At 36.8% G+C, this 15,540-nt stretch overlaps 1 protein-coding gene across 4 annotated transcripts; it reads right to left on the reverse strand.

Annotated features, from left to right (window-relative positions):
- Window positions 1–7: 7 nt before the first annotated feature.
- On the reverse strand, window positions 8–14,339 carry LOC146168554 (inter alpha-trypsin inhibitor, heavy chain 4-like). Of its 4 annotated transcripts, none has more exons than XM_083388800.1 (17): window positions 14,184–14,339; window positions 11,000–11,202; window positions 10,440–10,521; window positions 9,546–9,713; window positions 9,290–9,405; window positions 8,495–8,794; window positions 8,243–8,364; window positions 7,478–7,606; window positions 7,016–7,157; window positions 6,246–6,374; window positions 5,980–6,056; window positions 5,637–5,737; window positions 4,651–4,819; window positions 2,217–2,585; window positions 1,132–1,875; window positions 941–1,031; window positions 8–719 (listed from the first exon to the last, which is right to left on the reverse strand). In XM_083388800.1, exons 1-17 carry the CDS (start codon window positions 14,259–14,261, stop codon window positions 476–478), a joined length of 3,264 nt encoding a protein of 1,087 aa, XP_083244926.1. In that variant the 5' UTR covers window positions 14,262–14,339; the 3' UTR covers window positions 8–475. The 4 variants fall into 4 exon arrangements, with proteins under 4 accessions (XP_083244926.1, XP_083244925.1, XP_083244924.1 ...); XM_083388799.1 differs by having other exon boundaries at window positions 1,132–1,872; window positions 5,577–5,737; XM_083388798.1 differs by having other exon boundaries at window positions 5,577–5,737.
- Window positions 14,340–15,540: the final 1,201 nt, after the last annotated feature.

Genomic DNA, 15,540 nt, shown 5'->3' on the forward strand with positions numbered 1-15,540 from the left:
AGGCCTACACTTTTTATAGCACGAAATACAAAAAGGTAACAGAATTTATTTAAAGCACCAATAAAAATCAAGGGTCAAGGATGTTCTATAGTACCCCGTTTATATTCTCTCTACAGTGGTCACGAATAATTTTTAAAATTATTTTTACAATTTAATTTTTGATTATTATGTTAAAAAGAAGAAATTCCCAATTGGTTATCACACAAAAAATCAATATAAAGGTAAACATCGCATTTTATACATAATAAACCCGATTTATAAATCATTATTAAATCAAAACATTATTTCTAAGGGTAATGTCCTGAATTGTCTTCGAATACAAAAAAGCCTGTTGAAGGCAGTATAGGCACAGGAAAATCCGACACTGCATGGTTACCAACAATACAAAAGTTTATTGATTGTCACCAAAAAAGCTATAATTCAAGCAATATTCATACACGCAAGTTACAATTGGTTCGATAGTAACACCCAAGGATTACTTGTCGACAAGGCGAATGACCGCAACAAAACCGCGACCGCCGACTCTCCGATCGGTCGTCATCTCCAACCGCATGCTGTTTTTAACTGTGACAGTGAATGGCTTGGACTTGAATCCACAGTATATGCCCACCGTTTCATTTGAGCTATAACCATCAGCAGGTACTTCGTTTGTAACCTGCAGCCTATCGTAAATGCACGATTGGCCACCACAAGCCGGACTATCTTCCTCAAGATCAAATCTATATAACAGGAAATAAACAAATCATTAAATACAATAGGAAATGTTTTTGTTTACATTTGACTGCGAGAAAGGCACTGCAAAAATCGTGCCAGGGTGAACCGCACCAATTTAATCCTGTTTTTATCCACAACTTACATTAAATGAGATGCCAATTGCGTACATACCAATATCTAAAAGAGGCAAGTTATTTGTTGATATTCCCCGAACGTTTATACTTACTCAGTAAACGTCGCTTGGATTTGCTTAATATTCCTAGACTCGACTGGTATCATCAGTAACCAGCTGCAATGTGCGTTGGAAGGATAAAGGCCTAAAAAACGTAACTCATTAAAAAACGTAACTCGCGCCATAGTATTTTTCTCAAACAATGTTATTTAGGAGATAAAAGATAACTTTGATAAACAGCACACCTGGATAATTTGGTGTCACAAGATTTAGCCTTGAATTGATCAGAAAATTGCCACCACACGTCAAATCCGTAGTATTTACACTGTCGGGTTGTGCATTGCATTCATCTGTTGATGCACGTGTGTTTGTTGTTGTTTTCGGTGTTGTCTCGGTAATTGCTGATAGCGTTGGCATGAATTGGGGTATTATTGTTGTTGTTGGTGGTGGTGTTGCCTGTAGTATTGTCACGGGTTTTATTGTTGGTGGTATGGTTTGTGGTGTTGTCTGGGGTGTTGTTGATGTTGTCTGTAGTATTGCCACGGGTGTTATTGTTGGTGGTGTTGTTTGCGGTGTTGCTGTTGTTGGTAGTGTTGTCAAGGGTATTGGTGTTGTTGGTATTGGTGTTAATGGTGTTGTAGTTGATCGTGTTGACTGGGCTGTGGTTAGTGTTGGTATAGTTGTCTGGGATGTTGTTGTTGTCAGGGGTGTTGTTGTTGGTGGATGTGTCTTGGCTGTGGTAGTTGTTAGTGTTGCTGTCTGGGGTTGTGTTGATATTGGTCTGATCTGTAGTGTTGTAGTTGGTAGTGTAGACTTGGATATTGCTGTTGGTGTAATTGTCTCGGGTGTTGTTGTTGGTGATGTTGTCTGGAATGTTGTTTTTGGTGTTGTTGTTGTTCTTGTTGGTAGTTGTGGTATCGTCTGAGATATTGTTGTTGTTTTTGTTCTTGGTGGTCTGACTGATGTTGATGGTCTAGCTGCTGCAGCTGCTGAAGATGAAACATTTCTTGTCATATAGAATTGAATAAAAAGTTGTCATTTCTTTATAATACAGTTAACCCATTTTGGTGTAAATCGATTGTCAATAGTCGCCAGGTTTATACAAACACAAAAGCAAGCGTGGATAGAGAATTTCAAAATAAACAATTGCGTTAAATTTCGTTGTACTTTGACAACGCTTCACTTAATTTAATAATTTTTAGGCGCCTCTCAGCGACAATTTGAAAACGTAATTTTGCTAAATATATTAGACAGAGGTTAGTACCCAAATAAAAAGGTTTATACTTAAATTATATTAAGTTATGTTATAATATATTATAGAGAAGCATACTGTGAGTTCTTGGTCGGTATGGCATATTCATATGATAGTTTTGTGTCACCAGTTGGTAATGTGGCATTGTCCTCAATTGGTAGGGAGGTAGTGTCACCAGTTGGTAATGTGGCATTGTCCTCAATTGGTAGGGAGGAAGTGTCACTAATTGGTATACTGGTGCTGTCCGTATTTGGTATTGCGACAGTGTCATTAACTGGTATCGCGATATTGTCACTATTGGGCTGGGGGCAGGTGCTTGCACTATTTGATAGTGTTGTGCTGCTGCTGCTGCTGCTGGTTGAAATGCCATTGGTTGGTATACCTGTGCTGCTACCGCTGCTGCAGGTGTACGGTATGGCACTGTCACTCCAGCGCCAAAGGATAAACCTGTAATAAATACCCGGTTTACCAAACATTTTGTCTCCAAAACAGCTGTCAGCTAGTGATATGAGAGTGAGTCAGCGAAACATAAAAACAGTTTTGCTATAGCCTATGTGGTTTAGTTGAGCTTTACAGCATTTAATAGAAATCCAATAAAAGAAAACACTTATTTTAAATACTGAAGTCTATTACTAAAACTTATGACCCACTAAACAAAAGTTTTGAATCCTGCACTCAAACACATTTATGTGGTATTCAGGGACGGATCCAGAATTTGTGTAAAGCAGGCGAAACTCGTGCGCAGTAACATAATCCAGTCTAATCGCGCGAAGTAAAACATTGCGTTATTTAATTTGCAAAACTTCCTCTTGAAAAAATGCGTGACACATTACTCCAGAGGTTCTCAACAGGAGGCCAATTCCCTCTAGGGTGGAATTTAGAAGTTTTAAGGGTGGAATTTAGAATTTGAGCAACAAATCGGAGCAACGGGCTAATCTTTAATCAAGGGCCATACAATGTCATGTAACCTGCTGAATAAGTAACAGAAAATGTGCAAAAACACTTGTTTTGAATAACTGGAATATTAGCAGTAAACCCGATTTAAACCAAACCAAGCACCGTTTAAGTTGGGGTGAAATTCGCCTGCTTATGCGCATTAAAGCAAGTTATTGTAGAGCCTACGACAGTTTATGTTTTTATAAAAAATTTATCAAGCAAAGAATCTCAAAAATCTTTCACTTTTAAAGGGCTTACAATCTGTTTTGTGTATTGACCTAGGCCAGGGGTCGGCAACCTTTTTTGCCCTGCGGACCGGTTTAAAACTGAAATTTTGTTGCGGACCGGCCTTGAATACAAACAAATGTTTATCAAGGAGATTTATTACAACTTTTTGCAATGCGAACTGTAAACCCGCGGGAGGCATGCGGCCCACCAAACCATTAAACCCAATCCGCGGCTTGTTTTCTTTTGTAAGAAGTCACACTTTGTATTATCTAAAAATGTATTTTGGATAAGGTTTTGAACACCAGCCCTACACGACACTTTCAATAGTTGCGTAATACAAAACTTTAATGGCAAAAATGAAAAAGTACACCTGAAAATTACGTACAAGGCTTGCCAGATTTTTTAACTTTTTTAAACATCAGAAAATACATTCATCTTTTTGGCTTTTTTCTGTCATTTTATAGAGGCTTGCTAAAACTAATTAAAATTCATAGCCATAGATTTTTTGAAACCTTTCGTGCTATAAATATCAAAGTAATAATTCATTTCATTATGGGACTATTTTAGCCTATATATGCAACTCAAAAATATTGGCCACAGCACAGGTTGTTTTGAACCTCACGAGAGCTTGATACTAATTGTTATTTTTTATCATAAAAATCAACCAAGGAGTATATTTTAACAAAAGTGAGTGTGTTTTAAATATGAAAAGGGGTTTAATTGTTTTTGTACTTTTCAAAATTTAAACTGGCAACCCTGCTACGGACCGGTAACGAACTCCTCGCGGACCGGCGGTTGCCGACCACTGACCTAGGCTACTTATAGATATATTTGAAGATGCTGTTAACCTTAGAGGGGAATCGAGTTTTAATGTCAGTTAAAAGGTTGAATAACAGAGATTCGCACAATGCCCGAAATCAAGGCATATACAGTCGATCTATTTAACAGACATTGCACTTCGTAATTTTCATGAGTCACACGGCACAACATGGTAAATATATAGCGCCTTTGCGATGAACAGATTTCCTTAGAACGGCCATAAACATAGGACAAATAGATAGAAGTTCGCAATAAATAAGCGTGAAACAAAGTATTAACATAACAAAACTTGGCAAAAAATATAATTTGGGGGCCACTGGTGCGATTTCTAATAGTAAAACGTATAAAATAAATGATAACTCATGTTAAATTTATAAAAAGTCTTGGCTTAAACAGGTGTGATTTGTCTGTTGTTCGAGAAACATCTGCTTACATTCGTAATCCGTTTTCCTACTCTGTTACAAAGCGATTAATTTAATAGGACATATAGCTGTAACTTAGCAAGAGCACTTGAAATGGTTTCCCTCACCAGAGTACGGTTTGGTGGCCGGCAAGACAACCCGTTCACTTTCTACATCGGTATGACCATGTGTGATGTTGCCTTTTTTAGGTTTCACTACCAATAATGATGTCAAATCAGTAACGAAATTGTACCGAAGGGAAAGTCTAAGTGCTTGTTTGTTAATTTCCTTTATCATCTGTGAAAAAAAAGAAAAAAAGATTGCTCGATTACTTGTCAGAATTAAAATAGTAGTTTTAAGGCGCATGTATTGCTTTTCCTGTACAATAAATCCATTTTTTACAGGGTGTACTGATTTTATTTTTGCATAAAGGATCGTACTAACCATAAACATTAACGGTACACAATAAATAGTACACTGGGCGTCTTTAAAATCAAGATTATCGTACTGACACATTAAATAGTAAACTGGTGGCGTCATCAGGATTATCATGAAAACAAGGCCAGGCTAAAACAACTAGCCTGACGTGAGGTATGAACTCAGGACCTCCGGCCAAATCGGGCCTGCTTTACTCAGTTGGTACAGTGACGGTTCCGGTTTGGCCGGAGGTCGAGAGTTCGAGCATCGCCGCAGCTGGCTATAGTTGTTTTTCTAGCCTGAACTTGTTTTTATGATAATCCTGATTAGGCCACAAGTTTACTATTTAATGTGTTAGTACGATAATCTTGATTTTAAAGGCACCCAGTTTACTATTTATTGTGCGCCGTTAATGTTTATGGTTAGTATGATTCTTTATGCCAAAAAATCAGTACAACCTGTAAATTTCAAAAAATAGATTTGCTCTACCGGAAAATCAATACATGCGCCTTATAACTTGCAGGATAGTTTTTAATCAGGCTGACTGATGTTTAAAATATATTAATTAAAAAAAACTAACTAGCAGCAGGGTAGCGAATATTATGTAGTATTTATTTTTGTTGTTAAACAGTATAACCGTTAAGTTTGCTGTTTCTTTCGCCTTGAGCAGCTCTTTAATAGTAAGGTAAGCCCAAACTTTTTCCAAATCGAAATCGTCTCTAGCAAAATCGTCATTTAGTTCTGTTCCTTTGGCCTCCATGGTGACCTTACCCTTTAAAGACGTACCTTCAACCAAGGCTAAAAATAAAGGTTATTTATCAATAATTGTGACAAAGGAATTTAAGGCGCCTGATGACGGAAAATCTGACATGAATATATTGCTACAGTTCAACGACTTGTTAGTCAAGAGAGGTTATACAATCTAACATTGAATAAATTAATCAGCTGTAAAAGACAAGCCAGCTTTACGTTTATTTTTTTCAATGGAATGATACAAAACAGCAGTACAAATAATAATAATTTTATTGGTAATTAGTTACCTTTCATTTTCTTGGTGTTTTGATGAGGCAATGCACCGACTACCACAATTTCTGAACCGCCAAAGTAATTGTCGAACCTGAATCACGTAATTATTAAGTCGAGTCAACATTTTAGTAGTGTATCCGAGTTTTTTTAAAACTACACAAAAGCAGATTCAGGTAAGACATCGGTAAATTATTATAAACCTGGTAAGATAACAAGAGGCCTAAACAGTTATTAGTGGAAAAAAATACCAAAAATACAAAGCAAAACAGAGTAGAATTACTTGTGTTTGGTCAGTTTAGTCACTGGCACTCCACTGTACTTTATGATGACGTGTGCCAACATAGGTGAAGCCACCTCATTGTAGAAGTTTTTCAGCTGTAAAGCGGCGTCGGATCCTTCGTAAATGCGCCTTAAATGAACATCAAATCAAAAACTATGTAGCCCGAAGTAGGGATGTCCGATACTTAATATTATATTTCGATACCGATACACGACATTTTAGGCAAAACGTATTGTGATCCATTCTGATTCCAAATGACGTCATTACTATGTCATTAACAAATGGAATTGACGAAATAGAAAAGTTTAGAAGTACCAAATTCCAGGTTATTGAACAATAATTTGCTCTAGTGGTAATAAATTAAATTCCCACAAGATTTTAACCTAATATGTTTTAAGATAAAATCGTTGTTTTTACTCGCAAATGATGAAATTCTCATAATTATAGGATCACCACTGATACCAGGGGTAGATCCAAACTGCTTTTTGGAGGAATAAACGAACTGTGTGGTGTTCATAATGTTACTTTTTATGACGTCACGTTATCTTAAGATGTAACTTTACGACGTCATGTTATGACATTTAAATTACACAAATGGCGTGGACGACCAAACGACCTCCATTAACAAAAAAACATGAACTAATTAAAAAAAAGCATACATGTCTTTTGACTTTAAAATATGGACTTTTTGATTTAAATATGTACTATTGCATTTAACTTTTAAGTTTTGACGAACTACATTCAGTGAAAAAATTTGTTGTGTTGCTTACCTGCTAACTCCTCGGTTGGCCTTTGCCAGCTTTTGAAGAAATGTATGGTCAGCATGTCGGCCGAAACCCAAGCAAAATATTGAGTATCTTCCCTCAGCACGCCTTGTAACATGTTGGATAATCAGGTAGGTGGCTTGATAAACTAAGAAAATACAGTGAAAAAGATTAGAACAATAACTTTTTGGGACTATTGCAATGTAACACAGGGATCGTTCGGCAATTTTTAAGTAAGTTAAAAAAAAAAATATTTTAGTATATAGGCAAATACTGTCGTAATGTCAAATATTCGGCACTTTTTCGAGATTGGGAAGATTTTATTTTATTTTAATTAGGTCGTCGTTTGGTTTACCAGGCATGAACATTTGCTTTGGCTACTAAATGCGTTGATGTCACGTCGAGCGTATTGGTAAGTATAGGCTACTTCTTTCTACAGAATCTATACTCAATAATGCTTTCACATACGGCCTGAAGTTGGCATCCCGTCAGTTAGGATAATCAGCATGCTCGCCTGATTGAATGTGTTTGCCTCGTCGGAAGAGGAAACCTCAAGTAGCTTTAATCCGTCAATAGCTCCTTCATAGAAGTTTGTTCCTGCAACACGCGACGACCCGCAATAATTTTGGTATGTTTTGTCATGTTAATTAATTATCGAAAGCTAACTGGTTTAAACCAATGGGATACTTTAACATAACAACACCAGAAGGGGAACCCCTGAAGTAAATGTACTACCAAGTAGTTTAGTGTTTTGCAAACAAATAAATAATGCCATTCGAGCTGTAACAGGGAACGTGGCGTTATTTTGGAAAGACAAAAACTTGCATTGATAAACCCAATTTTCTGACAGCAGAAAATCCGATGATAGGCTATGTTGCGAGTTGGAGTCCCTTGAAGAGACCTTGTGGAACTATACGGACCGTTGTCCGGGTCCGGCCCGCCAGCGATTTAATGCAGCCCGCGGCTCATTTTCCAAGAAACATTTTAGAAAAATAAGCCCTTACGTTTTTTTACTTCATAATTTAAAAATATTTGGTGAATTGCATTATACTTATAGGCCACTTTACTTTTCCCTACCGTTTGTCAAAACAATTTATTTATAGCTTTAAAAAAATCATCCTTGATTCATGTGCATTTCGGAATTCCTTATTGTTCAGGCCCTACGAGACATTTTCTATTTCTTATGCGGCCCCCAGTCAAAAATCATTGTCCATGCCCTTGGTCAAGTCAAACCTCCATATGCGTATAAGCTGTCGATAAAAGACTTTGCTGTTTCGATGTTCTTTCTATTGACTATCATCATTTTGTTGGGTTTCCAAACCTTCGTTGACGATTGAAACGTAACGATGTTGAATCTAAATATAAGCCAAATTTGCTCAATCAAAGTAAAAGGCTGCTGGCCTAAATGTTAAATCAGCATATTGACGTAAACAATAAACATGTAATTGCCTGTTTAAATTGACAATACATATTATTTTTTCATACTTGTCAAAAGGTTGTAGCTGATTTAAAATCGCTTTGAAGGCTTGCTTGGTCTGTAGCATTTTGTCACCTCTCATTGAACCGCTTTTATCAATCACAAATACCACGTTTTTTGGAATGATTGGCAGGTCACTGGGAGCGACAAAGTGAATAAAATGGCCGTTCCGGATCATCAGCTCGCCACCTAGTACCTCTCTCGTGACGTCATAATCGACGGTGAAGGTGTCATTTGGAAGCTGGTTTCCTGATGACGTTGATTCAAAATGAGTTGTTTTATCGTCTCTCTTTCTTTGCATCGGATAACTAATTTTGCCAAAGAAGAGTGTTAGAAATACGATTTTGTTATTTCAAAATGAGACACTGTATATCAATCATTTTAGTGCTGCTTAAACTTTTTAGTACAGGATGCTGTCAGCACGTTTTCTTTTTTTAACTTCAACATGTTAAAAAAACAGAAAATAGCAAGTCAAATTTATTCAAAACCGTTTTGTTGCAAACGTTTTGTTAGTAGAATATAGCTTGACACCAAAGGTAACAGATGCGACCTTCTTCTTATTTTATTACAACAATACAACCTGAAGCCACGAACGCAGATTTACTTTGTCCTCTGTTTCTCGATAAAATGAATATATAAAAATTTGGCAGAAAATACACTTTAGGAAATTCAGAGTCGAAACAAATCAACGTGCCATAGTATGCACGGCGCGTTTAGACCGAAAAGATTTCCTTAAATCGGTCAAGAAATACTGAAAATTCAAACGAAAAATGTGGGTTAAATAAGCTAACTTAAGTACATACCGAATATAGGCCTGACTCTTACTCTTGCGAATGACAGCGTCGGCTGGCCGGGTTCGGATAAGTGAAATCCCTGATGGTTCGCTTAGGTAAACCTCGATTTCGAAATCATGAATGCGCTGCATTTGAAATAGAAGACTTTTTACTTGTGCAATGTGACGGTTAATCGAAAAAAGGTTGAATCAAAGAAACAAATCATGAAGATTAGTTTTAATTTAATAATTTTGTTATTTTGGATAGCGTGTAATGCGACCCTTGCCTGTTCTTTTTCGGTGTATAGCACATGAGTGTAGATACCCAGGTGTCTTGTTAGAAGCTCCTCGTAATTTAGGCTAAAGATGACGGAGCTGTTCGGCGCCACGCTTATTGAAACGTCAAAAATCTGGGAGTCTCGGGAACTGGTTGCAACCAAGCCGGCAGATTGACCCTAGGGATCAGTCAAGAAACCAATGAAAAATGAGTTAAAACGTTTGTGTCTTTTATGTCGGTTTTTAACGTCCAAACGACGCTTCTTTTGATTATAACATGTATACAAACTAAAATATTACAACAGAAACACACTTTTATGCATAAACAATTAAATAGCCTAGCAAGGAAAAAACGAAAAATAACTTATCGTTACAGCACCGTTTAGTTTACTAAAACCCCACGTTTGACAATGCTCAACAGAACATTTATTAATGTTGTATTCTGCACACATTTGTTTTAGGTAATAAAGTGCAATTTAGTTGGTGATGGTTCTTTGCATTAATTTTGATCAGAGGTTTTAAAATGTGCGCCGTGACGCACTTGTGCTACGTTTTAATCTTTCCAATGATGCCTAAATTATTACATTTAATATTCGTGAATAGACCTATAGTTTTTTGTTTGAAGGTTTAACGCTTTGCCTACACGTCACACTTTCGTATAAAATACCACCTTTCACACATAATATATGTTATAAGTCGGACAATTTATATACTGTATTGGATGTAACATTTCGTGTAAAATTGATGTAGGGCTACAAGCTACCCGTTAAACATTGACCGCTCCAAGTCAGTCGCAGCCCTTACTCTGGGAAATATAGCCGGCCTTTTCGTCCACATTTGCCAGCATCAAAGAATTTAAATAGTATAAAACACCTCGGCAGTGAACAATGAAAAACGTTTCTTACCCGGCTGACAGCTTGCTGATAGCTGGTCCTAGCGTCTTCTTTTTCCTTCACTTCGCCAACATAAACCTTTCCTTCAATTTCCCTTTACAAACAATAAGAATACATGGAATAAAATATCAGTTGTTGGTTTACCACTTTGCTCTAGTGACTAGTCTATAGTGTTTCGTTGCGATAGGTGTCGACATTATTTCAGTGTTCCAATTAGCAGTTACGTTCAGGATACATTTATTCCACTTAAATGGGATTATTGTCATATCAAAACACAACGATTATTGCAATGGTGAATCTTTGAGTTGCGGTTGTACATACAAAAAAACTAAAAAAATACAATTGTGTTGCGCCATACGGCGTACCCAATTAAAAAATGTTTAGAAAGTCCGTAACAAAAAAATGCTGCCCGTCCAACATTTTTTTTCCCAGACAAAATGGACTGATTTATTAAAGAAACTAAGCAGACTTTTTCGCAGGCTGCTAACTATACTGTCAAATAAAAAGGAAGTCTAGTGTACAAAATTGCTACTAGCAATTATAAACATACACTGTGCTTTAAATTGACATACATTGAAAAGTTGGAAATGAAGGCCGCTTTTGGCAGGCGAAGCACAAGTGGGTATTCTCCCGCCAAATCACCGGCATTTTGAACCACGCTGGTAATGGTGACTCGCGAGTAACGGGTGGTGATTCGGGAGACGACGTGGTATTTCGTCATTAATGGTTTAGCGCCGATTCTTGGTGCATCCGTTACTGGCTCGTGGCCAATATCCTGCGAGTCAAAATCATAATAGTTGTTGGAAGTAATAGTTCAAAGCAATTAACTTTTTGATACTGCATAGTGGAAAAATCGATAAAAAGTTATACTCCTTTCTTATTCGGTAGTGATTGGTAAAAAGTTTAACATTGAGAGAGTGACAAAAAATCAAAGCGAAAAGAAAAGTGGTGTCAAACACTGGACTGATATTTGAAACAGAATACAACAAATAATGTTTTGTTGGCCACAAAGTATGATGTTGAGGGTTTTGATAAGACCACCCTGCACTAAGCAATTGACGAATAACGCAGTTCGAGAACATCGATTGACAAATACGTCATAGTTCAAATAATTTAAGAAACGTGTTAAGAAGCGTGTTGTTCTCGAACAAACCGGTGTGGTATTATGGAACTAAACTAAGTTTATCGCGCGAAACGTAAAAAAATGAGTATATTTGGTTTCAGTTAGCGAAACGTTTACCTTAGACGTATATACTTATGTATAAAAGATTACCACTCTATCATCTAGCAATCAGGTAAAAAAGTTCGCATAAAACGCGTAAAAAAGTTCACACAAAAAAGAAAATTACATTACATAACATAACGTTAATCTTGTTTTAAAATTTGGATTAATGTTACTCAGGATACAATAGATACACTACAATGTTGAATAGGAAATTACATTAACTATATATTTTAAAAGAATTTGCATTTTATTGAGTCGAAGTTCAGACAGCGTTAGGCTTTTGACACCAAGAAAAGGTGAAATATCACACTGCACCATAATGTAGAAAACACTGCCATGCTATAATGTAAAACGTCCAACAAAAAATGTACGCGCGAGGCGCGAAAAAATGCGTTTACATATAACTAAAATTGGAAAAATATATAGTTTCACAGCGACTCTCAGGGCAACATTTAGCACGCGGGCGTGAACCACGCTGAGACAATATAAAAATTATTAGCCACACCAACTTTTAAAATACAGTGTACCCACAACTTCATCATAAAACTAAAGTATTAAAATGGCCCGCGGGCCACTATAAAATGGCTCTGCGGCCCACAGTTTGCGGACCACTGCTTTAGTTGGTTACTTACAGCCGTAGCCTATAGTTATAATGTCAGCCACCTTGTATATTGGTGGGTTTTGGATTGGTAACCATAATATTTTGGTCTAATAAAGTCTTTAAAAAATTTTGTAGTCGAGATTGGTTCATTCTTGTACTTTCGGTTACTGACCAGAACCAGATACACCTTAAAACAAGTGGAAGGCCTACCTAATAACTCAACATTAAATACTACCTTGCATTTTAATATGATAAAACATTTTAACCAGTGTTTAAGTTGCATCACCGAAAATATGTAAAAAAAAACTGCGGATAAACACCCCAGTCCCCACAGGCTTATCCAATGTTGTCCCCCGTATCAGGATATGCGGCATACTCGGCATAGGCTACGTGTTAACTCGTCTGATAAAAGTACTTTATACTCAGGGTTACCACCTGCTCAGACCAAAAAATAACCACGCTGCCCCCAAAAAATAAGCACGCTACTAAAGACCAGGGGCAGATCCAGGATTCCGGGGGTGAAATCCAAGCTTTTAGGAATAACGTTATAAAATAAGATAAAAACTTGAAAACAGCTATTATTGTATGCGCAAAACGTAGCTTAATCCACCGAAGCCCGAAAAAATCCGTTTACTTTGTTGAAATTGGCAAGTTAACCACCCTTATTTAATGCAAGCTTTGTCTTTTTTTTTACTTTTTTGCGCCAGAACGCACCTATACACCTTTTAAACCAGGGGTCGGCAACCTTTTTCTAGTCGCGGGCCAAACCAAACTCAGCAAGTTTTCGATGGGCCTTAATATATTTCCATTTCGATATAGCTGCCAAGCGCACGTCGCCTTTGGTCTAAGAAGACCTCTCAAAAACGCAAATATAGCTTAAGGGCGAGGAAATACGACTCGCGCGCAGCGCGAAAATTTTTTTATTTTTCTATTTAACATAGTTGAAGACACGAGGCATGGCCAATTGGCCGCGTTCACTGTCCAGCTTGTGAAACAGGTCGCGGGCCGGATGCAATTTACTGGCGGACCGGATCCGACTCGCGGGCCGTAGGTTGCCGACCCCTGTTTTAAACCGTGGTGCATGGCAGCATGAATCGCTTGAAGCTGACCCTGCCTGGTAGTTAAGTTTAGTTCACTTGGCGGAGTTTGGCTTGTAATAAAAATATTTATTGAATGATTTACTGTAATGCTTCTAGCAATTTTTTTGTAGTATTATATCGTGTTTTCATAGCCTCTGGGCTGGTTTCACAATCACAATAACAGCAATAATCGCAGCTCTTTTCCTTTCGACTTCGTTTGACATTAAAAATTCATTTTTATGTTTATCACAAAAAACGTGCTTATGCTGACTCATTCTCTCAGTAGCATTTTGTCTGTACTGACACAAAAATGTCAGTCCTCACGTAAAGCCGAAAGTTTACTTAATTGCTTAAGGAAGCTACCACAATTCTATAGGCTACAATGTACTTTTTTGATTTAGAATAAACAATCACAACTCATTGTTATTAATTATGTAATTTAATGCATTGCTGTTATAATCTGGGTTAAAGAACTTGGTAAATATAAATAAATGAAGTCTCTCACTCCTCCTTCAGTGTTAAAATAATTGTTAAAGAACACTTTTAGAAACTAAAATAAGACAAACTAAGCACACAACTCTAAAATAAGCACGTTTCTTGGAAATAAACACATTTGTGTTTTCTAAGACACTGCACCCAAAAATAAGCACAAATCTTAGAAATAAGCACATAATGACAACCCTGTCTATACTACTGAACAACCAAATGTGTGGCATAGATGTTTGCTGACTAGAACTACTTACTTTAATTTTAATTTTCTGCTTAGGTCGGAAAACCTAGTAACAAGTGCCGCTACAAAATTATAACATTATTTTGGATACTTCATCAAAATTATCCTAAATTATACTTACCGATCGAGTTGTGATCAGATTCAAAAGTTGAGAGGCTTTTACTGAAAACGACATAGAAATTATTAACAAAAGCAGCATCGCGCTTTGTTAAAGGTTTAACTCCCTTAAAGTGCGTGAGATCACTTTTACTGATTGCTGTACAACGCAAGCGTTTATAACAACTGTAGAATAATGCGTTTCAGATAAATATAAAAGCTCCAGGATCGCGGAGATAAAACTATTAGAACTGCTTAAGGCGATTATTGCCGAATAGCTTATTTTAGTCTTTATTCGTATTCCTTCAGGATTGTATTTTGCTATCAGCAAAGTTTCATTGCAGGTGGGAATTTATTGCCTGTTTTTATTTTGCAAGAAATCAGATGTTGCACTTACTGTAGTTCACTATTTTTTTAACATATGTCCGATGTACAACATGATGCGTAGTATTGATATTGTATATTACCATGTTATTCAGTAAAACCTAATTAACAAAAATTGTACCAATGATTTGGCCACTGACATCGTTAAAAATAGATACCCGTATTACCCGTATAGCAATGCGAAAAAGAAAGGATGCTATTTTATTTATATTATCTTATCCGATGTTCGATGTTCTACTTGTAAATCGAATTGTTTAAGCGTTAACTTTAGTTTTAAAAATACCCTTTAGCAAATTGTCTCGTTTTGTGTATAATTTCAGATGGAGTTTCGGATCCAATGCAGAGATCTTTTCCGCTTTGTAACATTTTAGCAAATAATAAGTTTTGGTCCCAACAGTGAAATTGTGCTAAAAGAGAACTCAAAGGTCGAATCAAGGTTTCCGGCAGGGTAACACTGGTATGACCGAAACCGCCTCTCAGTCTAGAAGAGTTTCGGTGATGTTTTTTTTTAGTGTTACGCTAGTTTATTTTTTAACTATAGAACTATCATATGTTCGTTCATTTTAAACGTTTAGGTTAAACCATCTATTATTATTATTTGTAACTTGCTATATTTTGACGATATCGGTGTAGCAAAGTTTGTTATTAGTTTAAAGAAAATTGCGGGTAGATTAGGCTAGTATATAGCCACTGCACATTCCTAAAAGGGTTATTAGGTTCGATCACTCATTTTGTTTTGGCAGGGGTTTCGGTATCAGGTAATATCGTTCAGTGAAGCCCTTTTTTTCTTATTTTCCACTTCATTTTCCACGAAAGGTCACTAACACGAAAAAGACCTTTCTTCAAACTTGTTTACTGTTGGTTCGTGTTTCGGTCTGGGAACAGCTATAACGGCTTACGTTCGGCACGCTTGCGCAAAAACGTTTGACTCAGCGACAAATGCGAATCTTACGAGAACAACAAGCGGTGCGATTCCCGTAGGGCATTCGTGAGATACA

The sequence above is a fragment of the Ascidiella aspersa genome, chromosome 1, assembly GCF_963924565.1.
Source record: "Ascidiella aspersa chromosome 1, kaAscAspe10.2, whole genome shotgun sequence".
NCBI lineage: Eukaryota > Metazoa > Chordata > Ascidiacea > Phlebobranchia > Ascidiidae > Ascidiella > Ascidiella aspersa.